General features: G+C 46.4%; 2 protein-coding genes across 2 annotated transcripts in view; one reads left to right on the top strand and one right to left on the bottom strand.

The window, feature by feature from the left end:
* Positions 1–3,445: 3,445 nt before the first annotated feature.
* On the bottom strand, positions 3,446–5,122 carry LOC142310451 (uncharacterized). The gene is made up of 2 exons (XM_075347976.1): positions 4,973–5,122; positions 3,446–4,893 (listed from the first exon to the last, which is right to left on the bottom strand). Exon 2 carries the CDS (start codon positions 4,822–4,824, stop codon positions 3,706–3,708), a length of 1,119 nt encoding a protein of 372 aa, XP_075204091.1. The 5' UTR covers positions 4,825–4,893; positions 4,973–5,122; the 3' UTR covers positions 3,446–3,705.
* Positions 5,123–11,197: 6,075 nt separating this feature from the next.
* Positions 11,198–17,130, top strand: part of LOC142310584 (uncharacterized) — an 11,955-nt gene continuing 6,022 nt past the window's right edge. Inside the window, exons 1-3 of the mRNA XM_075348103.1 lie at positions 11,198–11,210; positions 12,672–12,769; positions 12,967–13,057. Of these exons, the coding sequence (XP_075204218.1) occupies positions 11,198–11,210; positions 12,672–12,769; positions 12,967–13,057 (202 nt within the window). The remainder of the gene's footprint in view (positions 11,211–12,671; positions 12,770–12,966; positions 13,058–17,130) is intronic.

The raw sequence follows: 17,130 nt of genomic DNA on the forward strand, positions 1-17,130 counted from the left end.
TAGATCGCACAAGTCCCCCTGTGTTAGATATCTCCCCCATAGTGCTGCCCATGGTCCCTATAGATCGCACAAGTCCCCCTGTGTTAGATATCACCCCCATAGTGCTGCCCATGGCCCCTATATAGATCGCACAAGTCCCCCTGTGTTAGATATCGCCCCCATAGTGCTGCCCATGGCCCCTATATAGATCGCACAAGTCCCCCTGTGTCAGATATCGCCCCCATAGTGCTGCCCATGGCCCCTATAGATCGCACAAGTCCCCCTGTGTCAGATATGGCCCCTAGGCTGCTGCCCAAAGTAAAATAAAACCCTCTTTCCTTATCTCCTCCAGCGCTGATCTCCCTCCTGTCTGGCTCCGTGCTTCTGTTCTTCCACTTCCTGGTTCTCAGTGCGGTCATGTGATCGGCACAGCAGGCTGAGCTCTCTGCCTGCCTGATCACAGTGGAAGCAGGGACACGGGGAGAAACGCTGCAGGGGTAAGTAAAGCTTTTTTATTTTAGAATGAGCAGCAGCCTGGGGGCCAAATCTAACACAGGGGTGGGCATGTGCGATCACACTGGGACGCAGGCTCATATAATATGCACCGCTGCCCCAGCCCCTCACTGCGTGCGATATCAGCACCATTGGAGATGGACAGCGGCTGTGCATATTATATGAGCGGGTGCAGGAGATCAAAGGCTGCAGCCCGCAGTGTTCCCCTGTTCCCACCTCCCCTGGACGCTGCAGTGTACATATATATATATACACACACACCCCCCCCCCCCGTATATCCGGCGTATAAGACGACCCCCCACTGTAGCCATTATTTTAAGGGGGTAAAAAGTCGTCTTATACGCCAGTATATACGGTAATTATTTTTTTTTCATTCCACATTGCTTTAGTTTCTGTGAGGCACCTGAAGTAATCCTTGGATGTGATTTTGAGTACTTTGAGGGGTGCAGTTTTTAGAATGGGGTCACCTTTGGGCATTTTCTGTCATCTCGGCCTCTTAGGCCTAACACACTTCCGCAAAAAAAACGTCCGTATGACACGGTTCGTTTTCCATGTTCCGTATTTTTGGGGCGTTTCTCCGGTACGTATGGCATCCGTGTGATGGCGTATGCGAGCTGTGTGTACGTGCGGAATGTCCGTATTTACATAAAAAACGTATGTGTGCAGTCCGTGTGCCGTCCGTTTTTTCACACAAATAACCTTGTTAGCCCATCAAAATGTGCTCCTGGTGTGTTAAATTGGTCAATTAACTACCCAATTTGTTTCGTTTGATTTAAAAACCTTAAAAAACATGGCTTCAGAGCTCATTCTCACATTAGACACACTCCAAAATGTCTCTCTCCAATGAAGCAACCATGTATTTGCTCTGGTTGATATCTAGGAGATTTGGGGTTAGGCGACATGTGATTGAAGAAGAGCCACCACTGGAGAAAAGGATGTGGATTCACCCCCTTGTGAAGCTCAGGAAAACACATGGGCATTTTAATATTTTATATGGCGAAATGCGGACATTTCCACCTAAATTCCAAGCCTACTGCCATCTCACCATGAATTCATTTGACAACATCCTTGGCCTTGTGTACCATCGTTTAAAGCATCAGGACACCTCTATGCGCCTCAGCATCTCCCCTGAGGAACGACTGTTGGTGACTTTACGGTAGGTGTTGTCATGTATACTCATGCTTTATCTGTTATATTGAAATAAAAGTTAAGTCGCTAAGGCATCATTTTGTTAAAATTATGTAATTTAAAATTATGGTCTTTGTAGAAAACTTATATTGATCACTTAACCACAGTGCAATTTCAAAATAAGATCTGAGAAGTCACATCTACCATTCTATCTCTACAAAAATTAAAGAAAGAGGCTTAACTCAAAACAAGCTTGTTTATTAAACACAAAATTAAATATTTTTCCAATATGGAAAGTAAAGATCACATATGCTTTTCCCAACCAAAGAAATTATAAAAAAAAACATACACAGTATCTCGCCAGTCATTGGATGATACAAATATTTGGTGTGAAATACAAATTACATGAATAGTCAAAGTAATGTCATGTTTTTATTCTATTTCAGTTACCTAGCAACTGGCCAATCCATCAGCAGTCTGCATTTCGAATTCTTATTGGGAAGGTCCACAATTGGCAAGATTATCCTGCATACCTGCACTGTGCTTTGGGAGACCCTTAGGCATCATGTCATGCAGCTGCCTTCAACACAGGAATGGATGCACATTTCTGATGAATTTTTGGAGAAAACAGCTTTCCCAAATTATATTGGTGCCATTGACGGAAAACACATTAGAGTGAAGAAACCACCTAACTCTGCATCAAGATATTTTAATTATCATAAGTTTTTTTCTGTAGTTATTTTGGCCATGGTAGATACAAACTACTGCTTTTTATTTGCTGATATTGGGGCCTATGGCAGTGCCTCAGATGCACGCATTTTCAGAAGTTCATGTTTAGCAAGAAGATTAATGTCTGATAGTTTAAGTTTGCCTGCACCAAGACCATTGCCTGGTACTAATGGCCCTATTGTCCCTTTTGTAATGGTTACAGATCAGGGGTTTGCATTGTCTAGGCATTTGATGCGTCCATATCCCAGAAGGGGGCTGGACAGATCAAAAACCCTATTTAATAGCAAATTGGCCAGAGCACGTTGCTATGTTGAACGTGCCTTTGGCATTTTGGCCTCAAGATGGCGCATTTATCAAACCACCATCCAACTCCAACCAACCACCGTCAAGGCTGTCATGAAAGCTACAGTAGTGTTACATAATTACTGTAGATTACATGAAAGCAATGACGAAGACATTGAGGAGTTGCCTGCTTTAAATGCACCATTTCTAGAGAATGGTAGTGTTAGAACCACTGTGTCCACTTCTGGTCTACAAGTGAGGAATCAGTTTAAAGATTATTTTAGTTTAAATCGCCATAGTCATGTATAATTTTGACATTGTTATAGTTTTTTATCACTTGGTTACATAAGCACAAACACATATGTATTACAAAAGAGAAAATGACCATACATAGGTATAATTTGTGTTTTTTTTGTTGGTTGGTTGTGTTTGTGGTCCCCATAAGCTATTGTGATATAACTATATTGTTATAACATCAGGAATTTTTGTTATTCTAAAAACAGTACTACTGAATGTACATGACTAATAAAATTATGGCAAATTTGATTTGAAAAAGTTAGTCCAGAATTATTATTTTACCTATGTATGTATGTTATCTTTTGCAAGACACCCTGTATTTTTTTTTTTTTTTTAAATACAATTTTGTCAGGGACATTAGCCCATACAAAACACCATACTTTATTATGCAATAATGTCACGCAAACATAATTTGTTTGACACTATTGGAATACAAATATGGGACCAGACCATATGCAGATACTGCATAGTGGCAGGATTTTTAATAATAAAGGTGTCTGAATGTTAGTGTAGTAGTTTATGTGCGTGCATTTTTTCCCTAAACCCAGTTTATTCTAATGGATGGTCCAAACAACATGTCCAGAGCAATGCATCATTCTAACAGGCAGGTAATGTTTTTGAAGTGATAGAGTAATTTCTATTGAATTTTTGTAAAGGAAAACAAAAATATGACCACATGCATATAGAGTAAGTAAAGTGTTACATTTTGATATGTTTCCCCACCAGCAATACCATAGAAAACATACCAAAATGTAAAATAATACATAAAATATCACATTATGATTCAACTAAATCCTCTAGGCTAGTGATGTTTTCCTGTGTAGGCTCCATTACATTGACATCTACAGAATATGTTTGCTGCACAACAGTAGATGTTGTAGTGAGTGACTGATCAGTGTTTCCACTAGTAACAGTTGTTGTACTTGGAACAAATAATGAGGCAGTTGTTTGAGCAGATGGTAGACCAAGTGTAGGTGGTACATATTGATGTGTTGGAAGAGGCTGAGTATGTGTGTATGTGAAGTTAGTTGGGTAAGTCTGTTGTTGAAAGTACTGTTGTGGATTATTAGGAACATGGTAGGATGTTGGTTGTTGAAACATTTGAGGTAGTCTATGAACATTACTAACAATACTAGGATAGTTCAAAAAGGTTTGCATTGGTGTTTGTTGGGGTATTTGTGGGACAAATGTTGGCTGTTGAGATGGCCTTTGTGTCATTAATGTACCTGTTTGGTGTGGGACAACTGTTGGCCTAATTTGTACATCAGTTACCATAGAAGAACATGGACACTGTATATGTGTTTGTTGCACTACAGGATTAAGTTGAAAATTAGAGAAATGTTCTTCTGTTTGGGTTTCCACAGTTTGTTGAGTTGTGTTTGTGTGTGGGCCACGTGGATTGGCTCTCCATTGTTCTATCACTTCAAAACAATAAATGGGTTCTGGGTCACGTTGGGTAGCAGATATTAGTGTTATTAAGGACGCCCGCAATCTGTCCTGCCTATCAGCATGAACCAATGCAAGAGAGGGAGAAAGGGAGCGGCAAAATCTCTCTCCATCACTCTCTGGTATCAGTGAATTCATCATGTGTATAATTCTGGTATCAATGATATCTGGCAGGGAACGTAAATCTTCATAACGCCTATGTCTGCGACCACGGATAAATTGTGCTACTGTGCGCATGGTATTAGTTGATATTCTTGGCTGTGTGCCTGCATGTTGCTGTGGACTACTGTCTGCAATAACTGGTGAAGGGCCACTTTGTTGCCCTGTAGACTGGCCTGCAATTACATTAGTGGATTGACTTGTTCCCAAACCCAAATCAGAGGACATTTCTTCTGCGTCTGGCTGGCTGGTGTTGGGGATTGGTGGAGGTTGATATGAGGTTGGCTCCATCTCAGAAGCAGAGGTCACTGTTATACTGCTGACTGGGCTTCCTCACTATCTTCCAGGTTATCCTCTGTACTTTGATGACAAAAAAAAATAAAAATTAATGTGTGCCTTTTAAATGAAACCACCGTGTGATGTAATGGTTTAAACTTACTTTGGTACTTCCATAATGGGCATAAGGAAGCTCAGTTTTTCATAATGGACATATTTTTTTCTTTTTTGCAGCGGCAGCTGTGGTGGCCACTGGGTTATACTCTCTTCTGAACTGGTCACGGGCTGAGCGCCATCGCCGTTTGGCAAGATCCACTGTTTAAAAAAAAATACATTTGTAAAATAAGGTCACAAATTCTAACAATTGTAGATTTAAAAAAATTAGACATTAGTCTTGTATTGCAGCAATTGTAAAAAATAGGAACACACATCCATGTGTATGAAAACAACAACCCATAACACTCATATAGTGACATAACACAATAAGCATGAGAAAGAAAACAAGTTCACCAGTAAAAATCTTAAACCACTGAATAATCATTTATCTCCTTTTAAATGTAAAAAAAAACCAAAAAAAAAAAACCTACAGAAGGCCATGAGAAACAAAATGACTACTAACCCATGAAGTGCCATATGTTCCACATAGATTTTACATTAGACACTACACATTACTGTTACCATTCCAGACATGGTGACACCAAGGAACATGCATAATAACCCAAACATAGAAATACAACTCAAAATGTATAGAGAAATCACAGCACATTTGCAATAGAAAAAGCACAGAAATGCAAACCAAAAAAAAAAACCCCAACATGTTTAATAGTGGCCTGACCACCCTGAAATGCCTTTTGTACATGCATAAAATGCTTTGCAGGCCACATATACACATGCTGACATTACTAGTAAACTGCAATGAATAGTTCAAAAGGCCAAATAAATACACTCTCCTGTTTGTGAGTCTCCAGTGTAGCTCAAAATGAGTCAGGCCCATTAATACAGGCCAAAAAAACAATACAGATATGTTTATAATCTGCCTACAGAATGTGCACATGTAGGTAAAGACAGAAGCAATGCAAATATCTGTACTCACCATATCTATTTTTCCTTCCTGGGGTACATTGAGACCATCCATTCCTAGGGTAGACTAGCTCTGCCACAGCCATCCATGCTCGTTCCACCATTAACCTGTCATGGTAGCCATCAACACGTGTGTCCCACAGCTCTGGATGCCTCTCTACTTCTCCAATCAGCCTCTCTGTATCGATTCTGGGTGCCATGCTCAGTACCTGTGTTGTTCTCTGTGCTCAAAGTTCCCCTGCAGTGAGAGGACAGGTGCCCAGCTGCTGTCTGGCGTGCAAATGAGACAGGAAATGTATTTTTGGCGCCAGAATTAATGGCCTACAATTCACCTGATAGATTAATAACAAGTGTTTCAGATTTTGTGATGAAACACGGACACGGACGATACGTGCTGAACACTGACATACTCCGTGTGCGGTCCGTGCAGGCACGGACCCATAGACTAAAGCGGGTCCGTGCCTGCGTGCTGCCGGCCAAAAACGGACATGTCGTCCGTGTAGAAAAGCGCACACACGTACTTACCACACGGACACACGTTCCGTGTGATTTTATGTGCGTGTGCCATCTACCATTGAATAACATGGGTCTCCGTGTGTACGTGTCTCCGGTACGTGCAAATACGTACCGCACACGTACAAAAAAAAAAACGGATGTGTGTTGCGGGTCTTAAAGTCACTTCAAATGTGATGTGGTCCCTAAACAAATGTTTTTGTGAATTTTGTTGAAAAAAATGGGAAATTGCTGAAGAACTTTGACCCCTTCTAACTTCCTAACCCCCAAAAAATGTATGAAAACATGTCCTGATGTAAAGTGACATGTGGGGAATGTAATGTATTAACTATTTGTGTGACAAAACTCTGGTTTATGGGCAGAAAAATTAAAAGTTTGAAAATTGCAAAATTTTCTAACTTTTCATCAAATTTCCTATTTTTTTACAAATAAACACAAAAAATATCGTCCTTAATTTGTAACTGTCCTGAACTACAATATGTGAGGAGAAAACAATCTCAGAATCATCGGGATCCACTGAAGCGTTCCAGAGTTATAAACTGTGAAAGTGACACTGGCCAGAATTGCAAAAATAGCCTGGGCATTAAGTACAAAATTGGATTCGTCCTTAAAGGGTTATACAAAGGGGCAGTGTGTATGTGGGGGAATAGTATACAGAGGGGTAGTGTGTGTGGGGCGATACACAGAGGGACAATGTGTGGGTGGATATTTAAAGAGAGGCAGCTTGTGTGGGGTGATAGTATACAGAGGGGCAGCGTATGTGAGGTATATATAGAGGGCAGTGTATGTGGTGTGTGGGGGGGATATTATACAGAGGCGCAGTGTGTGAGAGAAATTATATTATACAGAAGGGCAGTGTATGGGGGGATATTATACAGAGGGGCAGTGTGTGTGTGGGGGATATTATACAGAGGGGCAGTGTGTGTGTGGGGGATATTATACAGAGGAGCAGTGTGTGCAGGGAATATTATACAGAGGAGCAGTGTGTGTGGGGTTATATACAGAGGAGCAGTGTGTGGGAATATTATACAGAGAAGCAGTGTGGTGAGGGGATATTATACAGAGGAGCAGTGTGTGTGACGGGATATTATATAGAGAAGCAGTGTGTGAGGGGATATACAGAGAAGCAGTGTGTGCGAGGGGATATTACACAGAGGAGCAGTGTGTGGGGGGATATTGTACAAAAGGAGCAGTGTGTATGGGGGAGATATTATACATAGAGGCAATGTATGTGGGAGTGATATATAGATTGGCATTATGTGGGGTTATATTATTCAGAGGGGCAGTGTGTGGGGGGATATTATACATAGGGGCAGTGTGGGAGAGATATTATGAAGAGTGGTTGTGTAGAGGGTGTAATATGGCGAGGGGTGGTGTAGAGAAATACTTCATTTTCTGGAACAACTTCAAGGGTGCTAACACTTTTGGCCATATATATACTGTACTAGAAGGTTGGCCGATTCTAAAGCATCGGGTATTCTAGAATTTATTGTGTAGTTAATGTATAATTTTTGTTATATATATAGATGTTGTTGCGTGTAGTTGCTAAGTGTTTGTGTAGGGGCTGTACATGTTCTGGGTGTTGTCTGGGTGTGGCGGGGGGTGAGAGCGGTGTTGTATGTGTGTTGCGTGTGTTGCGTTGTTTGTGGAGCACTGTGTGTCTGTAGCGTTGTGTGTGTGTTGCACGGTTTGTGTGTGTGTGGTGTGTTTTGGGGGAGGTATGTTTTGTGCAATGTGTGTGTTGTGCGGTATGTGCGTATATTTATGTATGCCGCGGTGTTTGTGTGTTGAGTGTTGTGTGTGTGCGGCGTTGTCTGTGTGTGTGGGTGTCTGTGTAGGGCGGTGTTTGTGGTTCTGTGGTTCCCAGTGTGTGTGTGTGTGTGGTGTGTTGTGCAGTGCGCGTGTGTGTGTGTGTGTGTGTTGGGGGGAGGTGTGCACCTCCCATCGTGCCCCATCCCCCATGCTGCGCACCTCCCATCGTGCTCCATCCCCCATGCAGCGCACCCCCCATCGTGCTCCATCCCCCATGCTGCACACTCCCCATCGTGCTCCATCCCCTATGCTGCGCATTCCCCATCGTGCTCCATCTCCCATGCTGCGCATTCCCCATCGTGCTCCATCCCCTATGCTGCGCATTCCCTATCGTGCTGCATCCCCCATGCTGCGCACTCCCAAACGTGCTCCATCTGCAATGCTGCGCACTCCCAAACGTGCTCCATCCGCTATGCTGCGCACTCCCAAACGTGCTCCATCCGCCATGCTGCGCACTCCCAAACGTGCTCCATCAGCCATGCTGCGCACTCCCAAACGTGCTCCATCAGCCATACTGCGCACTCCCAAACGTGCTCCATCCGCCATGCTGCGCACTCCCAAACGTGCTCCATCCGCCATGCTGCGTACTCCCAAACGTGCTCCATCCGCCATGCTGCGCACTCCCAAACATGCTCCATCCGCCATGCTGCGCACTCCCAAACGTGCTCCATCCGCCATGCTGCGCACTCCCAAACGTGGTCCATCGGCTATGCTGCGCACTCCCAAACGTGCTCCATCCGCCATGCTGCGCACTCCGAAACGTGGTCCATCCGCCATGCTGCGCACTCCCAAACGTGGTCCATCCGCCATGCTGCGCACTCCCAAACGTGGTCCATCCGCCATGCTGCGCACTCCCAAACGTACTCCATCCGCCATGCTGCGCACTCCCAAACGTGGTTCATCCGCCATGCTGCGCACTCCCAAACATGCTCCATCCGCGATGCTGCGCACTCCCAAACGTGCTCCATCCGCCATGCTGCGCACTCCCAAACGTGGTTCATCCGCCATGCTGCGCACTCCCAAACATGCTCCATCCGCGATGCTGCGCACTCCCAAACATGCTCCATCCGCCATGCTGCGCACTCCCAAACGTGCTCCATCCGCCATGCTGCGCACTCCCAAACGTGGTCCATCGGCTATGCTGCGCACTCCCAAACGTGCTCCATCCGCCATGCTGCGCACTCCGAAACGTGGTCCATCCGCCATGCTGCGCACTCCCAAACGTGGTCCATCCGCCATGCTGCGCACTCCCAAACGTACTCCATCCGCCATGCTGCGCACTCCCAAACGTGGTTCATCCGCCATGCTGCGCACTCCCAAACATGCTCCATCCGCGATGCTGCGCACTCCCAAAGGTGGTCCATCCGCCATGCTGCGCACTCCCAAATGTGCTCCGTGCCCCATGCTGCGCACTCCCAAACGTGGTCCATCCCCCATGCTGCGCACTCCCCATCGTGCTCCATCCCCCATGCTGCGCACCCCCCATCGTGCTCCATCCCCCATGCTGCGCACCCCCCATCGTGCTCCATCCCCCATGCTGCACCAGCATCAGCCTCTCTGCCCACAGCATCAGCCTCTCTGCCCGCAGCATCAGCCTCTCTCCTTCCAGCCTACCCGAGCCTCAGCCTCCCACAGCCTCTCTTCTCTCAGCCTCCCCCTCCCAGCCTTCCCCAGGATCAGCCTCTCTCCTCCCAGCATCAGCCTTTTCTGTCCCCAGCATCAGCCTCTCTCCTTCCAGCCTACCCCAGCCTCAGCCTCCCCCAGCCTCTATTCTCTCAGCCTCCCCCCTCCCCCTCCCAGCCTTTCCCAGGATCAGCCTCTCTCCTCCCAGCCTCCTCCAGCACGCCGTGCTCCTCTGCCGACACTCACAGATCCGATCGCATACACTCACGCACACACACACACACACTCACACACACCCGATCGCATACTCTCACACACACACTGACGATATTGCACATATGCGCTCACACTCACAACATCCGGAGATACCACATGCTTCTGGCCATGTGATCCTCTGGCAGGTCCTGGAAGCTCACAGTACAGTATCGGCGCAGAGAAGCAAGCGATATCCCAGGATGTTGTGAGTGTGTGGATGCGATGTGATGTGTGTGTGAGAGTGAGTGTGATCTGATGTGTGTCTGTTGTTATGTCTGTGCGTGTGTGTATGTGTGTATGCTGTTATGTCTGTGCGTGTGTGTATGTTACGCCGCTGCAGGACCTTGATGCGCTGGTAACTATGCTAGCATGGTTACCAGCGTATCTCGTCCCCCGCTCGCACGGGAGCCCACACCAGCATACGCCGGCCAGGCCCAGCAATGCGAGGGTATGTGTCGGCTGGGTTTGCGGCGTACGCTGATGTGGGCTCCTGGGGGTACAGTACTCACCTGTGAGTCGTGGCTCCGTGACCGTGTCGGTTCGGGGAATGCGCGGGGGCTAGCGTGCATTGCGTGAGGGGGGCGGGGCGGGGCGTGGCCGAGTTGCCAATGCCTGCAGGGTGCCGGGGCGAGAGGCCAATCTGTGGGGGGGCGGAGCCTGGGCGAGCGGCTGGCCAATCCGTTTGGGGGCGCAGCCTGGGCGAGCGGCCAATCAGTGTGGGGGGCGGGGCCATGGCGAGCCCAGCGGCCAATCAGCTTTGTGTCACCGTAAGGACACAATTTTGGAGCATGACAGACAGACAGACAGACAGACAGACAGACAGACAGAATAAGGCAATTATATATATAGATATCTACATGTTTTCCAAGAGTGGCAGTGAGACTGTGGAGGGGTGGAGGTCGGAGCTGGGGTGGAGCCTGGGCGGAGTTTCAAGGGGGCCCGAAAATGTTGTCAGTATGGGGCCCTGAAATTCCTAGTGGCGGCCCTATCCATACACATGAAGCTCTGCATATGTCATATAAACACGGTTTCCCTCCATACACGTCATTTACACGTATCCCCGCTCTGAACACGTCTTAAACACATGGGGCCACTCCACGCAAACATGGCTCCGCTCCGTACACCTCGTACACACATGGCTCCGCTCCGTACACCTCGTGCACACACGGCTCCGCTCCATACACCTCGTATACACACGGCTCCGCTCCGTACACCTCGTGCACACACGGCTCCGCTCCGTACACCTCATACACACACGGCTCTGCTCCGTACACCTCGTACACACACGGCTCCGCTCTGTACACCTCGTGCACACACGGCTCCGCTCCGTACACCTCGTGCACACACGGCTCCGCTCCGTACACCTCGTACACACACGGCTCTGCTCCGTACACCTCGTACACACACGGCTCCGCTCCGTACACCTCGTACACACTCGGCTCCGTTCCGTACACCTCGTACACACTCGGCTCCGCTCCGTACACCTCGTACACACTCGGCTCCGCTCCGTGCACCTCGTACACACTTGGCTCTGCTCTGTACACCTCGTACACACACGGCTCCGCTCCGTACACCTCGTACACCTCGTACACACGGCTCTGCTACTCCGCACTGTAAACCCTTCCTGACCCCACACATAAACTTCCCCTCATCCAGCACCATGACACCCAGCACAGCAGAGTCCTGCATACACTGAGGAGCTGACCATGTGACCCCTGACTCCTCCCCTCCATGTGACATCATCACAGGTCCTGTAAGCACAGAGCAGCCATATATCTAGTGAGCGGCTCTGCAGGAGGAGGTGTGTGGAGATTCCCCATTACTGGGCTCAGGCTCCATACACATTAGATGCTGGGGGAGAACAATCGCTCTATAGAAGAGAATTCTCCTGATTGCCCCGTGAAGGATGGATATGGACAGGGACAAGATGGCGGAGAGGATATTACACCTCACCCTAGAGATCCTCTTCCGGCTTACTGGAGAGGTGAGATTCTGATGACGTCACATTACATCATTCTTATCTATGGGAATAACAGATGGACAGAACTGGAGAGGTGAGGACTCTGGAAATGTCTGGAGTGAGATTTCTTACTGTGTCTCTCCATAACCAGGATTACACAGTAGTGAAGAAGACCTCTAGTGAGCGCTGTCAGGCCCCTGTGTCTGAGGGATGGGGAAGACCCCTGAGCCCAATCACGGGGCCTCCACCTCACCCCCCGATACATGAGGACATCAATGACCAGAAGATCCTAGAACTCACCTACAAGATGATTGAGCTGCTGACTGGAGAGGTGACACTGCTGGGAATGCTGGGACATTATACAGTAACGCTATGAAGGGATCGGGGGTGACGGTATCATTGTATGTGTCAGGTTCCTATGAGGTGTCAGGACGTCACCGTCTATTTCTCCATGGAGGAGTGGGAGTATTTAGAAGGACACAAAGATCTGTACAAGGACGTCATGATGGAGGTTCCCCAGCCCCTCACATCACCAGGTAATAGACAGGACTAAATACACACGGCCTATAATTATCTGTATGTAAGGAATGAATTCAGTCCCTGTATGTGTCTCCTCCAGCTCTATCCAGTAAGAGGACAACACCAGAGAGATGTCCCCGTCCTCTTCTCCCACAGGACTGTAAACAAGAAGACCCCGATGTTCCTCAGGATCCTCAGGTAAATGGAGAGAAGGGGCCATGAAATCCCCCTATGATGTGTAGACGGCTGTGAAGGTCTTGTGCTCAGTCTTGTTTTATCCTCCAGTATTATATGTGTTATACTTGTGTAATGAGAGCGGTGGAGATGGCAGGATTAGAGCTGATCATAGATGGGACTTCTCCATCTGTCTGTGACTTTTACAATATTTGTTTCAGGGGGAAGATCTGCCCCATATTAATACTACAGAGACATATGTGAGGGGTGATGAGTGGAGTAAAGAGGAGATTCCTACAGATAACCACCCAGGTGAGTAGGAGCCTCTATATTTATTAATTACCGATGCATCAGAGACAATAACACACAGCCGGGGTCTGTCAGTGTACAAACTTATCTGGACTTGGACCCCAAGAGACAAGGGCCACCTTAGATTCAGGCGGGGATTGGGCGCCACCAGTAGGCTCACAACCTGCTGCAGTTGTTGGAGCGCAGACCTTTAAACTCTTCCGAGATCTTATGCGCAAGGTGGGCCAAAGCTGCAGCCTGGGATATACTGGAGCAAAAAAGAGAAAAAGGTGGGCTAGTTATGTCACGTGGAGTGACCGGAATAGGGGGGGGGTGTCTGGAATGGGAACCCTACGCTGACCCTTAAACTTTCCCTCAACCCAGCAGTATGCTTAATGGTAGCATCAAGACCTGGGCCTCCAACATCTACCTGTCTCCTTTGTTTGTCTCTGATGGTAAGATCCCTCCCCACAACCCACCACCCGGGGGAAAGAGCACGGACAGAACTAGAGAAGCCCATCAACTAAACTGACAGTCAGGGGGATAAACAAAACTCATTCACACCTAATACCAACAATAGGAAACAACAAAAGGTGTACAGGGAGGGGTAACACAGAAAGGAAAAAGTAACAAAACAAGTTACCTTCACACACACCAACACAACAGACAATGGCAGCAGCTACTCCTTCCCCCCCTCCCCCCTCCCCCTTTCCCCCCTCCCCCTTTCCCCCCTCCCCCTTTCCCCCTTTCCCCCTTTCCCCCTTTCCCCCTTTCCCCCTTTCCCCCTTTCCCCCTTTCCCCCTTTCCCTTTTCCCTTTTCCCTTTTCCCTTTTCCCTTTCCCCCTTCCCCCTTTCCCCTTCCCCCTTTCCCCTTCCCCCTTTCCCCTTCCCCCTCCTCTTCCCCCTCCTCTTCCCCCTCCTCTTCCCCCTCCTCTTCCCCCTCCTCTTCCCCCTCCTCCTCCAAGACCATACACCAACACAAAACGCAAAAATAAAAATTCGGTCCCAACCACCGGCGTTCACTTCCCTTATGAACAGCCCTCAGCGGTTACCTAGAACATAAACAGGAGCTGGAAAAAAATAAAAAGACTCAAAAAGGCATACGATATGGACCGAGGATCCAGAGCCCGGAACCCCCAACATTCTACCTCTCTTGATGTTAACGGAGGACACCCACACGACATCATTCACACACAAGTCTGAACTTGAGCGTTTATTCCCATGCATACGTTTGATGGAACAGGGTAACGTCCCAGAAGTACCTTCTACTGGGGTATAATTTACAGGATGTATAGCCTTACCCTCCAAAACCCTGGTTGCCCCCTTACGACCACCTCTCCGGGGTGACACTGAGGCTTAGGATTAACCAGAGGAGTGGGAAGGTTATCCCGCTCATGTGCCGCATGTCGTGTGGTAAATACCAAAGCAAAAATAGAGTCAATCATAATTCCATGGTTGCGCCTCTCAAAGTGACCAGAAAAGTGTGGCTTCTTTGGAGGATAAACCTGTTTGGGGCATAGTGGGCATATACCAATAAAACGACCCTCACATCCACAGTAGAGACAAGTCCTCGTTCCATGTCGAACAGATACCAACTGACCGCGAGAGGAGAGCCCCCCCCCCCAAGGGAACCGCCATCAAGCTCACTAGACCAGGGCCAGAACCGAAAAACAAATTTTCTACCCACTGCATAGCCACAGAATTGGCCGGTAGAGAGAGAGCCCCCCCCCCCCCCTCATTAGGTTCAGGTTGGGATTGGGCCGCCACCAAAAGGCTTTCGGAGCGTAGACCCCTAACTTCGTTTGAGATCTTTTGTGCAAAGTGGTCCAAAGCTGCAGCCTGAGACATACTGCCCTAAAAAAAGTGAAAAAGTTGACTTGGTTATTATGTCACGTGGAGTGACCGGAATGGCGGTGACTGTAACGGGCACCCTACACTTAGAGTAAGCATACCCTAGGCTTTCCTTTAAACCTAGGAGTATGCTTAATAGTAGCGAGGCCTGGGCCCCCAACGTCTCCCTGTCTCCTGTCCTTGATCCTGATGGTAAGACCCCTCTCCACAACCCTCCACCCGGGGGAAGGGCAAGGACAGAAGGGGAAAACCCCCATGGACTAAACTGACAGCCAGGGGAATAAACAAAATTCACCCAAACCTAATACCGACAATAGGAAACAACAAAAGGTGTACAGGGATTTAATTTTCTGGGGAACAGAGCTGTATGAGGGTTTTTTAAAAGGTTTTGTGTTTTTTTTTTTTTTTTTTTTTTTTTTGTGGACTATTTTGTCATCCATACATTTATTCTTAGATTTTTCAAACCCAGAATGAACAAACACCAGCAAGTCCATTATTGTGTGTATGTATGTATGTGTGTGTGTGTGTATATATATATATATATATATATATATATATATATATATATATATATATATATATATATATATATATATATATATATATATATATATATATATATATATATATATATATATATATATATATATATATATAAAAATTAGTACAGACCAAACGTTTGGACACACCTTCTCATTCAAAGAGTTTTCTTTGTTTTCATGACTCTGAAAATTGTAGATTCACATTTAAGGCATCAAAACTATGAATTAAAACATGTGGAATGAAATACTTAAAAAAAAAAGTATGAAACAACAGAAAATATGTCTTATATTCTAGGTTCTTCAAAGTAGCCACCTTTTTGCTTTCATTACTACTTTGAACACTCTTGGCATTCTCTTGATGAGCTTCAAGAGGTAGTCACCGGTATTGGTTTTCCAACAGTCTTGAAGGAGTTCCCAGAGATGCTTATCACTTGTTGGCCCTTTTGCCTTCACTCTGCGGTCCAGCTCACCCCAAACCATCTCGATTGGGTTCAGGTCTGGTGACTGTGGAGACCAGGTCATCTGGCGTAGCACCCCATCACTCTCCTTCTTGGTCAAATAGCCCTTACACAGCCTGGAGCTGTGTTTGGGGTCATTGTCCTGTTGAAAAATAAATGATGATCCAACTAAACGCAAACCGGATGGAATAGCACACCGCTGCAAGATGCTGTGGTAGGCAGGCTGGTTCTGTATGCCTTCAATTTTGAATAAATCCCCAACAGTGTCACCAGCAAAGCACCCCCACACCATCACACCTCCTCCTCCATGCTTCACGGTGGGAACCAGCCATGTAGAGTCCATCCGTTCACTTTTTCTGCGTTGCATAAAGACACGGTGGTTGGATCTAAAGATCTCAAATTTGGACTCCTCAGACCAAAGCACAGATTTCCACTGGTCTAATGTCCATTCCTTGTGTTCTTTAGCCCAAACAAGTCTCTTCTGTTTGTTGCCTGTCCTTAGCAGTGGTTTCCTAGCAGCTATTTTACCATGAAGGCCTGCTGCACAAAGTCTCCTCTTAACAGTTGTTCTAGAGATGAGAAGGTGTGTCCAAACCTTTGGTCTGTACTGTGTGTATGTATGTATGTGTGTGTATATATATATATATAATATATATATATATATATATATATATATTTATTTATTACACACACATAACAGTGGAACCTTGGATTACGAGCATAATTGGTTCCGGGACGTGCTCTTAACCCAAGCTACTCTTATATCAAAGCAAATTTTCTCATAGGAAATAATTAAAACGCAGACAATTCGTTCCCCAACCCAAACAAAAATATTTACAGTATTTATACAAACTTATTACAGTAATACAAAATAATGTACTGTATTCATATAAAATTATTACAGTACACTAACACAAAAAACTGTACAGTAAAAAACAAGTAAAATTAAACTGCACGTTAGCTTACAATAGAATTGTTGGTGTGCGGAAGATATAGTACAAGCAATGTGCTGTACTGGTTAGCCGAAAGAGTACAGTACTATATGCACAAATGCAATTGATAGAAATGCTATATAGTATATACAGTACTGTACTGTGTAATGGTATACTGTATACAGTAAACAGTACATATGGACAGAACGTTACCTACAGAGCGGGTCAGAATGCAGTGAAAGGACGGAACCTGAAGTGTGCACGGTGGTAATTTTCTCTTATTGCAAAGCATTGCTCTTAAACCAAGTAACACA

Source organism: Anomaloglossus baeobatrachus, chromosome 5 (genome assembly GCF_048569485.1).
Source record: "Anomaloglossus baeobatrachus isolate aAnoBae1 chromosome 5, aAnoBae1.hap1, whole genome shotgun sequence".
Lineage (NCBI taxonomy): Eukaryota > Metazoa > Chordata > Amphibia > Anura > Aromobatidae > Anomaloglossus > Anomaloglossus baeobatrachus.

Coding starts and splice junctions, on each gene's coding strand:
- LOC142310451 (XM_075347976.1), bottom strand. CDS start 4,824: ATGGAGCCAACCTCATATCAACCTCCACCAATCCCCAACACCAGCCAG.